Source organism: Epinephelus lanceolatus, chromosome 16 (assembly GCF_041903045.1).
Source record: "Epinephelus lanceolatus isolate andai-2023 chromosome 16, ASM4190304v1, whole genome shotgun sequence".
Classification (NCBI taxonomy): Eukaryota; Metazoa; Chordata; class Actinopteri; order Perciformes; family Serranidae; genus Epinephelus; species Epinephelus lanceolatus.
The window spans coordinates 19,984,445-19,999,569 of record NC_135749.1 but is presented as its reverse complement, the minus strand read 5'-3'; the positions used below and the strand labels follow the sequence as shown (position 1 = coordinate 19,999,569).

The window sequence follows — 15,125 nt, the reverse complement described above, 5'->3', positions numbered from 1 at the left end:
ATGAAACGGTTGGAAAGTTGTGTTTATATACTGGTGGCGCGTCATCGAAACGGACCAATCATCTTCCAGTATAGTTGAAAAAAAGTCAACAAAGGGGCGTTGACCACAACTGTACGCATGATGATGAAATCATGTAAAAACGTCTTGTCAGAGCCTACTGACTTATTGTGTTGGCCACAATAGTCAATTGTTTAGTGGTGCTGTATGGGGACGACGTGAATTCGCCCGCAGTGGTTAGGATCTACATGCTGCCCATATTCACACAACCACCCCTGCTGCTAAAGTGCCAGTACAGCACTGGGAAAGTCATGGGGCTAGTCATGCCTGTGGTATGGCATTTTATTGCAACACAATGCCTGACATTCCTCATTTGATACGAGTGTAAGGACATTTAACAAATATGATATGTAGGAATGAATCACATACAAACCCTTCACACTTACCCTTCTTACAAAAGTGAGGGGTTCAGCCTTTATGCAGCATATGCTGTGGTGTAACTCTTGTGGGCCTTATCAGCTGCTATCAGAATGACAAGGAAAGACAGAGCCACATCACTCACTTCACTAGAGTTGTCTTTAAATGCCATTGATCAGAGCTAAATTGCTCACTGAGACAAAGACTGACCCCTTGATATTGTATGATGTGATAGGCTTACAATGGCTTATAAATAGATTAACGGCAGCCTGCTTGTGATCTGCATGGCTGTAAAGAGGCATGGATTAGTGTGACATAAAAGTGACTTTTATTTTGACCAAATTCAAGACTTTTAGACCATAAATGTACACAGAAAAGGCACACCTTGGTGTACAGACATAAACCGGAATGCAAGAAACTTGTTTGATGCTCAAAATCTTCTGGCTGAGGACTGTATGTGTCCCCCCACCCCCCAATATTAAAACAAAACCTACACCCTTATTTAGTCAGATTTTGTCTCAGTAGAGCTGGATGAAACCTTTCTAGGTTTATCTAGAGATAGTTTTTTTTGGTCAGGCAAGCTTCAAGTAAACAAGTGACAATTTTTGAGTATCATGGTACATCTACATGCAACACAACATGGCCTCTGAAGCAGCTGCAGAGGGCAGTGTTGTCAGTGAAAAGCATAAAAGCCCCCCTCTACCTAAAATCAAACTAGACCTCTGCAGCCTCTTCCAATGTGCTTTACCTGAGATTTTTAAATTTTGCACCTTAAACTATGATTTTTCATTCACCAGAGCTATGACAGGTAATGAAATAAGCTATAGCATTTCATCATCTCACTGGTCTTTCTCCAGCAACGTGTCACCTCATCAGCTGCAAGAGTAAATTTGTGTTTAAGCCTGTAATGTTGTTAAGAATGATGTGACATATTTGCCCTCAGTCAGAGCTGTAATCACATTGTAATTTACCCTCAAATTGTGGGCTAACATTAAGTTTTCACTTCGGGAGAGATTAACAAGTCATGAGGGTGCAAACGGTCTTTTTCCTTCCAAATAAAAATACATCAAACTTTATGTTCATTTGTTAGAGATCAAATTCATGGGTGTGTGCTTGAGGACATCCTATAGCTGCAATTTCCCCACATGGATGGTTACCCCTTTTCCACCAATGTGGAACAGGTTTAATTCTGGTTCCCGCACCAAATTTTGAACCATTCAGAGCATTGAGAACAAAAACAAATTGGTTCAGAACCTTAAATGTTTGTTCCCAGTTGGACCTAAAAAAATTAGATTTTCTGTGACGACATTAGTGTGTGTGTTATTCTATAGGTAGTAAAGAGAGGATGAAGAGGGAACAACAAAGAAGTTGAATGAGAAATGATTGGGATAAAAAAAAGTGTGCACTGTGCAGCGGTCTTCTTAATTGTCTTTTGGATAAAAGCAAAGGTGTAATAACAGAACAAAAGTTCACAGATAATCAGTGTGAGCCGCCATCTTGCTACTGCTACTTTCATTGTGTATTATGCAACGCCCTCCATTGCTGACACATTCTTAATTATAATCAGTCCACTCAACACAGGTGGAAACACGGGCTGGTTTGCTAGCTAGAACAAAGAGTCCTGAACAGAAATGATTCAAGTACCAGAGCTAATTTGGTGGAGAATAGGTAGGAGAGGTTGTCTCAATGTAAGCAGCTGGTGTGGTAAATAGTGGAAAACACAGCTTCTCATATGCATATATGTCATGTAAAGAGAGGAAACAAACACATTGAGCACAGCACACTTGATTTTAATGTTTTAATTCCACTTACATGAAAGCACATAACCAAGTAACGTACTCAGAGTGTAACTTGCAAATTTTGAATCCTGCATCCCATCTTTTTAAAACCAAGATAACTGTAATTAGAAGAAACTGGCACTACTTTGTGACTACTAAATGGTCAGAATGCAGCTTTCTACCAAGTTACTTTAATAATCAGTTTATGTTTTGCATTGTTTTAGTTTGTCTTTTCATGACGTACTTTCAAGGAAGGTAAATGTTACTGTAAACCACCTGGTTCAAGCTAAAGCCTAAGCAAAAATTGCCAGTTTCAAAGCACGGCTAACCCTCACACCATACTACTGAGAACCACATACATTCCAGGAGTCAAACCAAGAGTCAAAGGGAATAAAATACACAGAAAGGAAATACAAAACACCTGGATAGAAAAGGAGTAGAAAGCCACATAATAGCACATGGCAAAAGTATCCTCTGCACTGCTGGAAAGATAAAATATCAAAAGTTACAGTATCGAGCCATTTTGTCAAGTTGTTCACTTTGTCTTAGGCTGACTATACCTTGTCATGTGTTGTGGAAAATTGCAGGAAAATTATAGCTTACGCATTTCACTGAGAGTGAAAAGATGTCAGTAAAATGGAATGTAATCCTCTCAACAAAATGATCAACCAAACTTTTAACTACAGTTTTCCCAAGTGGTCATTCACACAGAAAAACCTTGCCTACACCCGAATGCACATAGAACCCACTGAGCCGTGACACATGTACCATCCATAAAAACACTACCTGCTACACTGGACACTGACAGGGCGGGATGGATACAAGCAATATGGTAACAGATCTTTACCCAGGCAAATTCTGCCATCAATATGATCACTATTGTCAGATGAGACTTAAAATTTAGTGAAGTCAGACCGCTGTGACCATTTTTTTTAACATGTTTACGTGCTTCCAAGGATTTTGTAGATCCAAGTGTCCCAAAGATCATAAATGTTGAGTTCAAGTAAAAACATAGAAATTACAGTTAGAGGTTTTTTTGTTTGTGTTTTCCTGCAACAGCAGCAGTTTGCTACAGTGAATAAGGTTAAAGAGCATGGGGCTGATTTGGATCTAAGGGAGGATTTCATCTGGACTGAACCACGGACAGAAAAACAAAATAAACATCCACTGTTTGACACAATGAGTAATGTTCAAAAAGAAAACAAAGTAACAGATCTATTCCATTCTTTTCTCTGTGGAGGTGCTCATACAATTAACACACACTTCAATGTATCTGCACACACATACTGTACTGTACACATTGTGAGTGGAGTGTAAACATACATATCCGTGCATGTATGTGCATACACAACCACACACACAACTTAGGCTGGTGAGAGGTAAAAAATGTGTGTTTTTCTTGTTTATTTTCTCTGAAGTTCAGTTCTGAGCGACCTGCTGGTTCTCCGTCTCCTCTCCCTCGCCCTCGCCTTCACCCTGGGTGTCTGACATCCACAGCTGCAACAGAGCAAAGGATACTAGGATTAGTGCATGCTAAGGCCCCGATCAGACAGAGCGCATTTGAGAACCACTGCACTGGCCTTTTTGTAGAAGCCTGCCCCTATCAGACTGAGCGCTTTCTTGAGCTGCGTCATTCTTTAAAAACTGTTACTGCTAAGCCACCACCGAATCATGTCCTTTGCTTAATTGCTATTTTGCTGTGAAGCAAACTCACAGATAACTTAAAATCTGCATAAAAAATGGACAGGCAGAGGGCACTACAAGAGGCTTTCCAATTAAATGGTGGTGAAATTTTAATATTTTGTGTTGTAAATGTCTTTACTATAACTTCCTGTTAGCTTTGCTGACAGACAGCCGGCTAGCCGCATTAACATGCAGAGACACAGTGCCCACTGCCCAACCTACTGGTCTCATATTAGCTACCCCTAGCCTTAGCTGCTCTGCACTGTGCATCACCTGAGTCAAGTGGGAGCCAGCTAACAGCATGACTCGATCGGCGATTACTGCTTCTAACACTGTCCCAGTGGCAGTGCAGCTTTGCTGCGGAAAGATGGTGGCCACCCTCTAGTCTCCCCCAGGAGGCCCCAGTGAGCAGATGGCTTCATTTTGAGCTGCAACACCCCTTTAGCATCTCTGTTAGCCCCACTAGCTGTGCTGACACTGCTAACAGCATTAAGAAAGGTAAGAGCAGCAATGCTAAAGGGAGTTTACAGCTCGAAAATGAGCCTCTGTACCCGAAGTACAGAGATAAGGGCCAGCAGAAAGTTTAAGTGTAAGACACAGCTGACATGCAGAGAGATGAGGATGAGACACTCACTGTCAGATTGTCACGGAGCAGCTGCATGATCAAGGTGCTGTCTTTGTAGGAGTCACTGTTGAGAGTGTCCAGCTTTGCAATGGCATCATCAAAGGCCTGGAGGACACAAAGAATACCATCAGTGCTTCCAAAAACAGTGTGCAGGCTTCAAAGGAGATTATAAACTCACCAACATGAGATGGATTTAAATAAATACTGGTCAGACAAAAAAAGACATGATTTGAATTAGAAAAATGACAGACAACAGCAATTAATGGTTTAAGATAAAAGGGTATATGAGTTCTTTGCTTAATAAAAATTCCATGGTGAAAGTAACAAGACCATAACAATCACAGAATATAGCATTAGTCAAATGAAGCAGATCACATAATGTCTGATGTTCCAATCTTTGGGGATAACCTTGCAGTTGATGCTATGACCCTTACTGAGTGTGTGTTTAAAAGTTTATCTTCATCAGACATAAGCCTGGAGGGGATCATGCATTCTGCCGTGTGTGAGATTGTGTGTGCATTTATCTGTCTGTCTGCAGCAAACTACTGGACCAATCAGCCTCACATTTTGTGTGAGTATTTATGATTGTATGCTCAAGGATCTTACATGGTTGTGGTGATTCACAACTGTCCAGAAAAACTGTTTTATACTGTCATTGACTGCTGACGCCTCACTCCTGTTGACTGACCAGTAGGGGCCAAAGGTTTACCAGAATTAAACTTGCCAACAAAAAGCTTTATTGTCCATTGCAGGTCATGCCACAGAAAAGTTTGGTGTCATTTTGAAACACAGCATCTGTTATGCAGCACAGAGGATCTATACAATCAGCAACGTTTTAAGGAGGGCACCTAAGATTAGTATCACTTCAGATTCTGACCAAATTTCTCACTCTCTGTTCCTGAGATATCATGTTAAATAATGGCCACAAAAGTTTTTTGCAGAGCATTATGATGTCACAGTGGAGTTGACCTTTGACCTTTTGGATACAACATGTCATCACTTCAATTTTTCCTGTTAGGCATTTGTGTGAGATTTTGTCATAATGAATGCATAATGAATGTTTTGTGAGGTCACAGTGACCTTGACCTTCAACCACCAAATTACAATTTGGATCATTATTGAGTCTAAGTAGATGTTTGTGCCAAATTTAAAGAAATTTCCTGAAGCTGTTCTTGCAATACCACGTTCACAAGAATGCCACAGACAATGATTTTGACTCTTGACCATCAAATTCTATTCAGTTCATCCTTGAGTGGACATTAGTGCCAAATTTGAAGAATTTCAAGTTCTTCTTAAGATATCATGTACACGAGAATGGGACTGACGGACAGACAACCCAAAAACACAATGCCTCAGCCATGGCTATCACTGGCGCAGAGGCATAAAAAAAGAAAACAGCGTTGTTCATGTTGATGTTCAAGCTCATTTTCATTAAATCAAATCAGGTACCACCATCACCCAAGTGTACTTGCAGCATGTTTATCAAATGCAAAATACTAAGAAGTCAGTAACTTCCTGGTCACACAAATCTTCCTTCTCATCTCTGTAGAGTTGCACATGCTCAATACTGGTTGAGCGGCCAGGACGAATCAGACACGGACCTGATAACATCTATGAATAGATATCCACATACATGAACATAATAAAAAGCTAAGTCATCATCAGACAATAGCAAATAGGTTACAAGATTGCATTTTGACCCAAGTATGACAAAGATAAAACATCTGCTTTGAAAAGGGCCGTAGCATTCCTCTTGTATCCAGCCACTGCCCGGATGAGTACCGTGACAGGGAGAGTCTCCGTATATAACCCAGGATAAACACCTCCACTTTCAAGTAAACTTCTCTTACAACCAACATTAACCCCATACAATTCCTTTAGAGGACAGAACAAATGGAAATAGAATTAAAGAGATACAAAAATACAACACTAATGTGAACAGAGAACGGTTCTTACCTTCTTGGCCAGTTTGCAGGCTTCACTAGGTGAGTTGACGATCTCATAAAAGAAGACAGAGAAGTTAAGAGCGAGGCCTAGGCGGATGGGATGTGTAGGCTCCATGTCTGCATAGCTGATATCCAAGGCTTGCTGGTAGGCTTCTTTTGAATTTGTGATGATATCTGCACATATGAAGATAGACCACTCAGGAAGCAGATTTTTTTCAAATGGGGAAAAACAAGATATCGTGATCATGGAGCACATACCACTGTGCACCATCTGTGTATGTGTGGTGGTGCATGTTCCTGCTTCTCAGACTTCTTTTTGATAATCACAACAACCTTTGCCAATATTTACACATATCAAGTATTCAAAAACTGAACTTTAACAGCCTGCATACAGTATAACTCCCATAAACATGACAGGCAAGCCCTGTTTGTGGTTCAACTGTCGGGTAGGGCTGCTGATTGTTTTTTCAACTAATCATTTGGTTAACAAAATGTAATTTAAAAAAAAGAAAAAAGCCCATCATAATTTCCCTAAACTCGCCATTACAATTTTGTTTTGTTCAAGCAACAGTTTAAAACCCAATCACATTCAGTTTAAGACAAAGAAAAGCATCCTCCCTCGTTAGAAGCTGGAACCATGAATGAACTGTTAAAAAAATCCTCAGAGTTACTGATTAATGTTCTGTCAATCAAGTGATTGTTTTAGCCCTACTGTCTACTACAGTAGTTCACACCAGTTGCTTGCCAAGACACATTTTGGGCTTTGGCCAGCATTTTACAGTTAAAAAAGTTATTTCAGCAGCATGAACCACACAGCAAAGACCTACTGTTACAGCAATAATTTAGAATTAAAGGTTCAGTGTGTAGGATTTAAGGGGATATATTGCACTAAACAAAACTAAACACTGGTTCTAGATAGAGCCATCTGCACTGTCGTGTCGGCCATCATAGTTCACAGCTCCTCCGCAACGAGAGCATTGGAAAAAACAGATTTCTTTTTCTACATGGAGCTGCTTTATTTAGTGTTTTTACCAGTTAAGATTCCTGAGTCTGTTTGTTTTGGAGAGAAAGAGACTTGTGCGGATAGTTCAGCTTCTGGTAAAACCCCCCCCGAATGTCTCGATCTTATCAGAGAAATAAAGGTGAGCACACATTAGCAGGTGCTAGGCTAGCAGTCCACCTGCAATATACCCAACAGCATAGGTCAAACACTAATGTGTAACATAAAACTGCTTAATTCAGTGTTTTTAGTGCACTCTAACCTGGTGAAGTTTCAGCTGGTTGCAATCTGCGACCCTACCCATCCTAAATCCCCCCCAAATCTTACACACTGTTCCTTTAATGGGAAAAAACAGGACTCAGTTAAGATGACAAAAAAATCTCCTCAAAATCAAAGAACTATCAGGTGTTATAAGTGCATTTTTAAGGTAAAGCCTTTAAGACAACAGCCATATTGGAACACTACGGGTCACAAACTGCCCAAGAAAAGGTGATAAACCACCTTCGGGGGCTGATTTTCCAGTGAGATGAAAACGATTGCACTAATTTCAATGCAACTGCAAATATACCACTGAAAGACACAGTATGACCCTCAACACAATCTGAAATTGAGAAAGAAGAAGAAAGAAAAAAAAAAAAAAAAAAAAACCACATACAAAGAAACTCTAAATATGCCTCCCAGCAACCAGCAGCAGCCAACACCCTGGCACTGCTCCTGTTGCCATGACAACCCAGCAGCAACCCTTGCATGCATTTCGGCTGATGGTTGTAGGTCAAGGACAGGGAGGGAGTCAGTATCCTGGCTACAAACAACACCTGAGGCAAGCCAGGTCACCTCATTTTAAAGAGGATTTTTATGGACTATTAATCAGCACATATGCACCAGATGTGCAGCAGCCTATTGCCGTTGAAACAAAGGGCTGGATCACACAGCACTGTGTGATTTTGGGGGATGATGGCATGATTTTTTTAAAGTGTTTGAAGTGTCTTGTGTATTGCTCATGAACCTTCAGCAATAATCTCTCTGTGTCATGTGATTTCCTCACGTGATTGCCCCGAGAGATGGATGGAGAAACTAATAGCCATGTATGATGACAAAAACAAACCTCCAAAATGACTTCAACTGTTACAGGACACATTGTCTGCTTTACTTACCGTCCTTTTTATTTCCAGTGGCCACCTCAGCCAGGTAGCGGTAGTAGTCTCCCTTCATCTTCAGGTAGAAGACTTTGCTGTCAGCAGGCTCAGCCTTGGGGATGAGATGATTGTCAAGCAGCTCCTGCAAGTGAAGGCGTGCAACATTAGTGTTGAAAAGTGTGGAACTCACCACACAACTGTACTGGCAGAAACAAGTCAGCTCAGGAGTTAACTTAATGTTGACAACAGTATTTGAAGAGGCGTGTTTGAGTGTGCAACTGGAACCTTTTGACACAACAGTCAGCATATTTGCTTTAAAAGGACATCCTTGTTGCAGACCGCTTATTTCCTGCCTTCCTTCAACACTGTCAGTCAAGTCTTTCATCGCATTTTTCTGAGACATGTTTGCTATTATCACCTCATATATGTTGCATCTTTAAAGGTAAAGATTTTAACATTTAAAATATAGATTTATGAACACATATTGACTATGCAGGGTTCCCACATTGTTTCATAAACAAAAATCCCAAACTTTCCAGTGACTTTTCAAGGAAACTTTTCTCTGCAGTTGCACCTCCACTTCAAAAAGAAAAGTGTGCGTTTTTTTCTTTGACTTTCTTTCAGTTTCTCTTTTTCTTTTTCTTCTTCTGTCTCCAAGTTTGCACATGGCCCTATATTCTCATGTCCTTACATGGAGATTCACAGGGCGTTTACCTGTGCTAATTAGGATCAACTGGCACACCCTGTCAGCTTTTGAAGACGGTGGGATTCATCACGATAAGAACACAGGTGCGAACAACTCTCCCGTTTAAGAACATGTCAAATCTGATGTACACTTTCTTAAGACCGAATTCAAGAAAAAACATAGGAAGTTATTGGTGAACGAGGCCCACTGGTCTGTGTGTGCCGCACAAATGGAACGTAGAGCTTGTTTGCAATCATGTGACTATTATGGCACGCAAAATTGATAAATCCATATACTGCGTTGATTGGAAATCGACAGGACTACAAAAAAAGGTTTGGATGAACCTGCAGGCAGCATGTATTGTCAGAATATTAAAACTCATGTTGGATGTGATCCATGCAAAACGAATTAAAGTTATTTTTCCCGCACCTTGACCGATTTGCCCGGTGATCGTCATCACAAATTACCTCGTCCTCCAGACTTCTTAACATTACTAATGTTACACAGTAAGCTGATGAAACCATACAAGAGTCTACTGGATTATAACTATTTTGTTTGCGGTAGGATCCACGACTCAAACGACTACTGTCTTCATTTTTACCGGGTGAGTAAATGTTGGAGTTTAGCTATCTTTTATATTTCCACTCTGTAAATGGATGCACCGCTGTCAGGCTAATGTTACTAGTCAAAGTTAGCTAACTTTAGCTACTTTTTTCTGCTGTCTAGGTCACCTGTTCCCTGGTGAAACACTGTGGAAAATCTGGGCCTTGGCTAAACATACAGAGAAGCTGTCACAGGTTGTTAACAGGTTAAGGTTAACAGTTGACATAAGTCGACTCTGTTCCTCCAGGCTGAAGATGGAGGTTTTTGATACACATCTGCTGCTGTTTCTCTGAGTATTTTTTTCTTACTTTATGTTCCACTATTTTGTGGACTTAAATTGGCCCTTATTTTTCCCGTTTTGATCGACTGGTCTTTTGTGCCACAAGGCATAGAAAACAAAATAAACTGATATACACAGCCGTCATTGTGGTTTTCACTGTTGATTTCCACATAGCAACATTTGACATTTTAATAACTTAGGAGTACTTCCTTTGAATACTTGTTTCTCACATTCTGTCCGTTCCACAGGAAGAGATTATTTCACTTGTAATGCTTTGTGGTCTCACTAAAAACAGCCATCTTCTGAACGCCTCCAAATTTTTTCTTTGTCTTAACAGCCATCTACAGATCTTGATCTTATTTCCCCTCCATCCACCCTCTTCACCCCTCTCCATTCGACATTTTCAGACCAGGAGTTTTCATAGCTCTAAGAACTCCACTTTTGTTCCACGGGAACTAGGAACTTCGTAGTCGTTCTGAGGTCGTTTTTTAGCTCCAATTTCAGAGTAGGTAATCACGCAGCACAAGAGGAACCGTGAGTCACAGAAGTGCGCGCTGACTGGTCGCACAAGGACAAGACAGCACCAGCAGCTGTCATTTAAAAAAAAAAACGTTAGCTATTAGGCATGTAACGATATATCGAATTTCGCGGTGTCGCGATAAAATAAATTCTCAATACGGTCGTGGGAATGCCATAGTAGTTATATAGCTGCGTTCTCCTACAGAGCCAGTAATATGACTGTGCGACTACATTCCCCACAATCCTTTGCATGCAACTGCGCGCACAGGTGAGATGAGACCCCTGCAGCTCAGCCTCTCAGCCTCCGACTCTGCCCATGCGTGACCAGAGGAAACGAGACAAGTGAACAGAAATGCTAGAATGGCGAACAAAGTAAGGAGATTGAGTGTTCTTCTCTGTGGATTTTCTCTGCGACCATTCGTCATAGTGAGAAGCCATATATGGAGCATACCACGTGAATCAGCGAAACCGTAGTTTTCCGACAAGGCCAAGCACTTGTCGGTAGTCCAATGTTTTCACAGCGAAAAAAAAAGATAAAGTTACACTAAAATTATGTATAACAAAGCTTTCATACAGCTTTGCACACACATTACTTTTGGATGGATTACTCGCGAATGCAGGCTCGCACAGAAATGCCACACATATCATATGAAAGCGCAGGACCAGAGCTTTCCTCTCCTCATCTCCTGTTCTGAGTGTTAGGGTCTCCTTGATGTCAACACTGTCAACCTGGCGTGAACAAACTGAGTGAATGTGTGTTTTTGAGTTTTTCTATGACCTCCAGGGAAATGGCTGGGCTTTATTTATTTTGGTTTTCTTTTACACACATCTCTACCCACCTCTCTCTCTCCCTCTGTATCTGTGAGTGAGGGATTGTGTGTTTTTGAGTTTACATTATTTATTACATTTGATGAAAGCACATGTTCAGCTGTCTTGATTTGTTTACGATACTTTATGATACACTTCCAAGTTAAAAATAACATGTTGTACAGTGTACATGCAATATTTTTGAATAAAATAGCTATTATTTAACAATAAATTGTCTCTTTTTTCCCCTTGTATAAATATCGTGATATATATCGTATTGTGGACTCTTTATCGTGATAATATCGTATCGTGAGTTTCTGGTATCATTACATCCCTATTAGCCATGTAAACAATACAAAACACAAACAACTGATTGTAACCAAAAAAATGGAAGAAAACACGGACAAATGGACCAACAGTGAAGTCCAGGCTTCATTGAACATCTATTTGACAGTGGTGACACAACATGATTTTGACTTGTCAAAGCCAAAGTCATGTTGTTACTTTGTTGTCACTTCAGCATTCCTATTGACGGTGCAAATGCAAACAGTAAAAAGCCCTTAAAAAGGTCTGTAGTTCTCAGGGGGAGCTTCCTAGTGGGCAGTTCCCTCAGAGAGTTGCAGAACTGTTTGGTCTGAAAACACCTATTGTCTCTGCTTCTTACCAGTACTTCGTTGCAGATGTCATTCAGCTCCACCTCAATCTTCTCTCTGTACTCCTTGGCCAGTGCCTTCCTCCCAAGTTCCTCAGACTTCTGCTCAATGCTGGACACCACCCTCCAGGAGGACCTCCTAGCTCCCACCACATTCTTGTAGGCGACAGAGAGCAGGTTGCGCTCCTCATTGTCGAGAACTGAGGACTCCACTGTGACATTCTTCATGGCTGCCGCCATGTCATCATAGCGCTCAGCCTGCTCAGCCAGTTTGGCTTTCTGTACCTGATCCTCCTTGTTTGCCATGGCTTCTGCATGGGCCGAGGAAGGAAGGACAGACGAGAGGGGGTCGGAAAGGACAAAACAAAGGGGACAGGAGACGGATTAGGAAGACAGAGAAGAGAGTGTTGGGGGAGGGCAGGGACAAGACAGGAGCAACATAGTGGGGAAGGGGGAGGGATATGATCAGTTAACTTACAGGAGGGAGGGCTACAGTGCATGTTAACACATTGTGTGTCCTGCAAAACCTGATTTCTCTGAAAAACCTGGCTCTTGGTATGCATGTTGTAAACGTACATTCAAAGATGCGTAAAAATAGCAAGCAGTCAATAGGGAATAAACACTTTTGCTACTCCCCGGAACACAATTTAACAACAAAAAAAAATCCTATCTGTGTTTCAGTCTCTCACAATGCTTGGAGTTTTTTATCCAATAGTTCGTCTTGAGTGTGTGCACACCAAAGCAGTTTTTGGATTTCAACCAGCTTGGCTCATCTGCACTCAAGCTGGCACAGACTTGATTTATACTGGTGACTAAAATGACTTGGCATCTAAGTCATTGGAATATGAAAAGGGAGAGCAGTTTTCTGTACAAAGATTTTACATCAGCAAGACTTGAAGATAGAAATGTGCAAAATAGCACTATGAATCAAACACTTCCAACAAAGTGGGGTTGTAGCAGGGCCCATGTTGAAAATAGAAAGTTCCATTAGTGAATGATCCTTTTCACGATCCCATAATTTTAGTTGTTGTTTTTTAAATAAAAGCCACCTTTCAATGTCATTAATCTGTACGTGTTTTCAAGATTGATTATTTGGGATGTGAAATGTTAAATGTAAAATACTAAATAATAAAAATCACAATTTCTCACAGCCCAAGATCAAGATGTTGTGTGAAGTCATCAAGTAACCTGCAGAATATTTGTCAATGAATCGTTTTGTCTACTACTAACTATCACAGTTTCCTACAGCACAAACTGATGTCTTTGCATTTTCATTTAAATTCACTGTCCAAAACCCCAACATATTTTGTTACCAATCATGCATGACATAGAAAAGCAGGAAATGCTCACATTACTGTGAAATCGTCAGCATTTTTGCCTATTAACAGCTTACGAAAATACTAGCAGACACATTTTCTGTCAATTACTCAATTTGACAAATAATTTCAGATGTATGTTACATAATTTAAAAACGAGGCTCTATCTGTGGTTTAACGCAAGGCAGAAAGTATAATATAATTTTAGCCTTTAGAATAACGCAGGTGAGGTTTTGCTGTACAGTTACCAATCAAATTTGGTTAAGGGTTAGTTTTGTTCTGATCAGAAGACACCCAATTCAGCTATTTCTTTCATAAGAAAGCTGCTTCCTAGCTATAATTCCCTTGCTTCATCTCGGGAGAACTGGGAGACTGCTGCAGTGCATTAACAATACATTAATTTGCAGGTTATTGCTTATCAGCTGCCTTAAAAAAATCAAATGCTACACCTATGAGACCACCTTTAAAAAAAATCTCACGACCCTTGAGTCACATTCGCCAGCATGCAGACACCTGCACCCTTCACAGGAATGTCGGCCACCCAGTTTCACGTCACACACACACACACACACACACACACACCTGCCCACCGAGCTCGTACTGTGTGCGGCAAGGACACAAACCGCAAAAAACAGCCTTCTTACATGATTTGGCTTCAATGTTTTTAGTGTGCAATGTGCAAAATGCTCAACAACGCTGCAGGTGGACAGATAAGACCCAAAAATGGTGTCACGGTCTGAGTTTAACTGGAATGAAAGGAGCCTAGCTTAGTTCAGTCCATAGTGAACGCCCTTTTTCGCTTCCCGGAAAACGACCCACCACTGTCGGTTTTGAGAGCATTAAGTGTTAATTTTAGGTCGCTACATGTACAAAAGCTTAAGTGGTACACCCAGAAGCTGCCTCCTGGACACAGCGTGTAAAAGAAATAGACGGGTTAAAGTGCAGTAACGCTTCCCATTCAGTCAGCGCCGAACAATGACTGAGCAGCGGCGCATCACTGGTTTCCTCTTACCGCCCCAGCAGCAACGATTCACGCAGGTTTAAAAGAGTCCCCGAGCCACGCGAAGCAAATGCTACGATTCCCCGTCGAAAGTACCACCGTTCACGAGGAGCAAATGCACGTGAACTAACCTGTGAGTGTCGTTAGACGATGCTGTTCCTGATTCCCGGCCGCACAGCTGATGATCTCTCCCGCTCATCCACGGGGTTTCCCTCCAATCAAAGACACGGCAGCAGGGTCGCACCGGGACGGATGACGTCAGACTCGAGTTGCTAGGGCAACCGAATTTAGAGGCAAAATTTTTAAAGCCATGGAAACTCAGTCAGCGGACAACTTTTCTGTCTTTTTTCCTCCCTAAATGTTTCCTTAACATATATTAACAGCAACTAAATGTTATTTTAATCATCAAATGACGTAAACTATGCAGTTAAAGCACACTATGTGTGTCCGTCTTCATTTGGTTCAATAACCCTTTTTATTCTCTGCTTCTGAAAGCATATAACCAAATCTACTAAATTTGGTGTTACCAAATACGTTACAGTGACTTTTTATGACGCATGACTGTGAAAAAAAAGACATATCTCATGAGCGTTTGTCCGATAACGTCCGCAAAGGTTCATGGGAGATGTAGTTTCTTTGTCTATCTTAGCTGTGACTGGAAGGTGTTCAACTTTTACTGCT

At 41.0% G+C, this 15,125-nt stretch overlaps 1 protein-coding gene across 2 annotated transcripts; it reads right to left on the bottom strand.

Moving 5' to 3' along the window:
* Window positions 1-2,188: 2,188 nt before the first annotated feature.
* On the bottom strand, window positions 2,189-14,708 carry LOC117264163 (14-3-3 protein beta/alpha-1-like). 2 transcript variants are annotated; one of them, XM_033638012.2, is made up of 6 exons: window positions 14,576-14,708; window positions 12,141-12,439; window positions 8,601-8,724; window positions 6,457-6,620; window positions 4,510-4,605; window positions 2,189-3,689 (listed from the first exon to the last, which is right to left on the bottom strand). In XM_033638012.2, the coding sequence occupies exons 2-6, from the start codon at window positions 12,432-12,434 to the stop codon at window positions 3,612-3,614; spliced, it is 756 nt and encodes a 251-aa protein (XP_033493903.2). In that variant the 5' UTR covers window positions 12,435-12,439; window positions 14,576-14,708; the 3' UTR covers window positions 2,189-3,611. The 2 variants fall into 2 exon arrangements, with proteins under 2 accessions (XP_033493903.2, XP_033493905.2); XM_033638014.2 differs by having other exon boundaries at window positions 14,457-14,589.
* Between the last annotated feature and the right edge of the window lie 417 nt (window positions 14,709-15,125).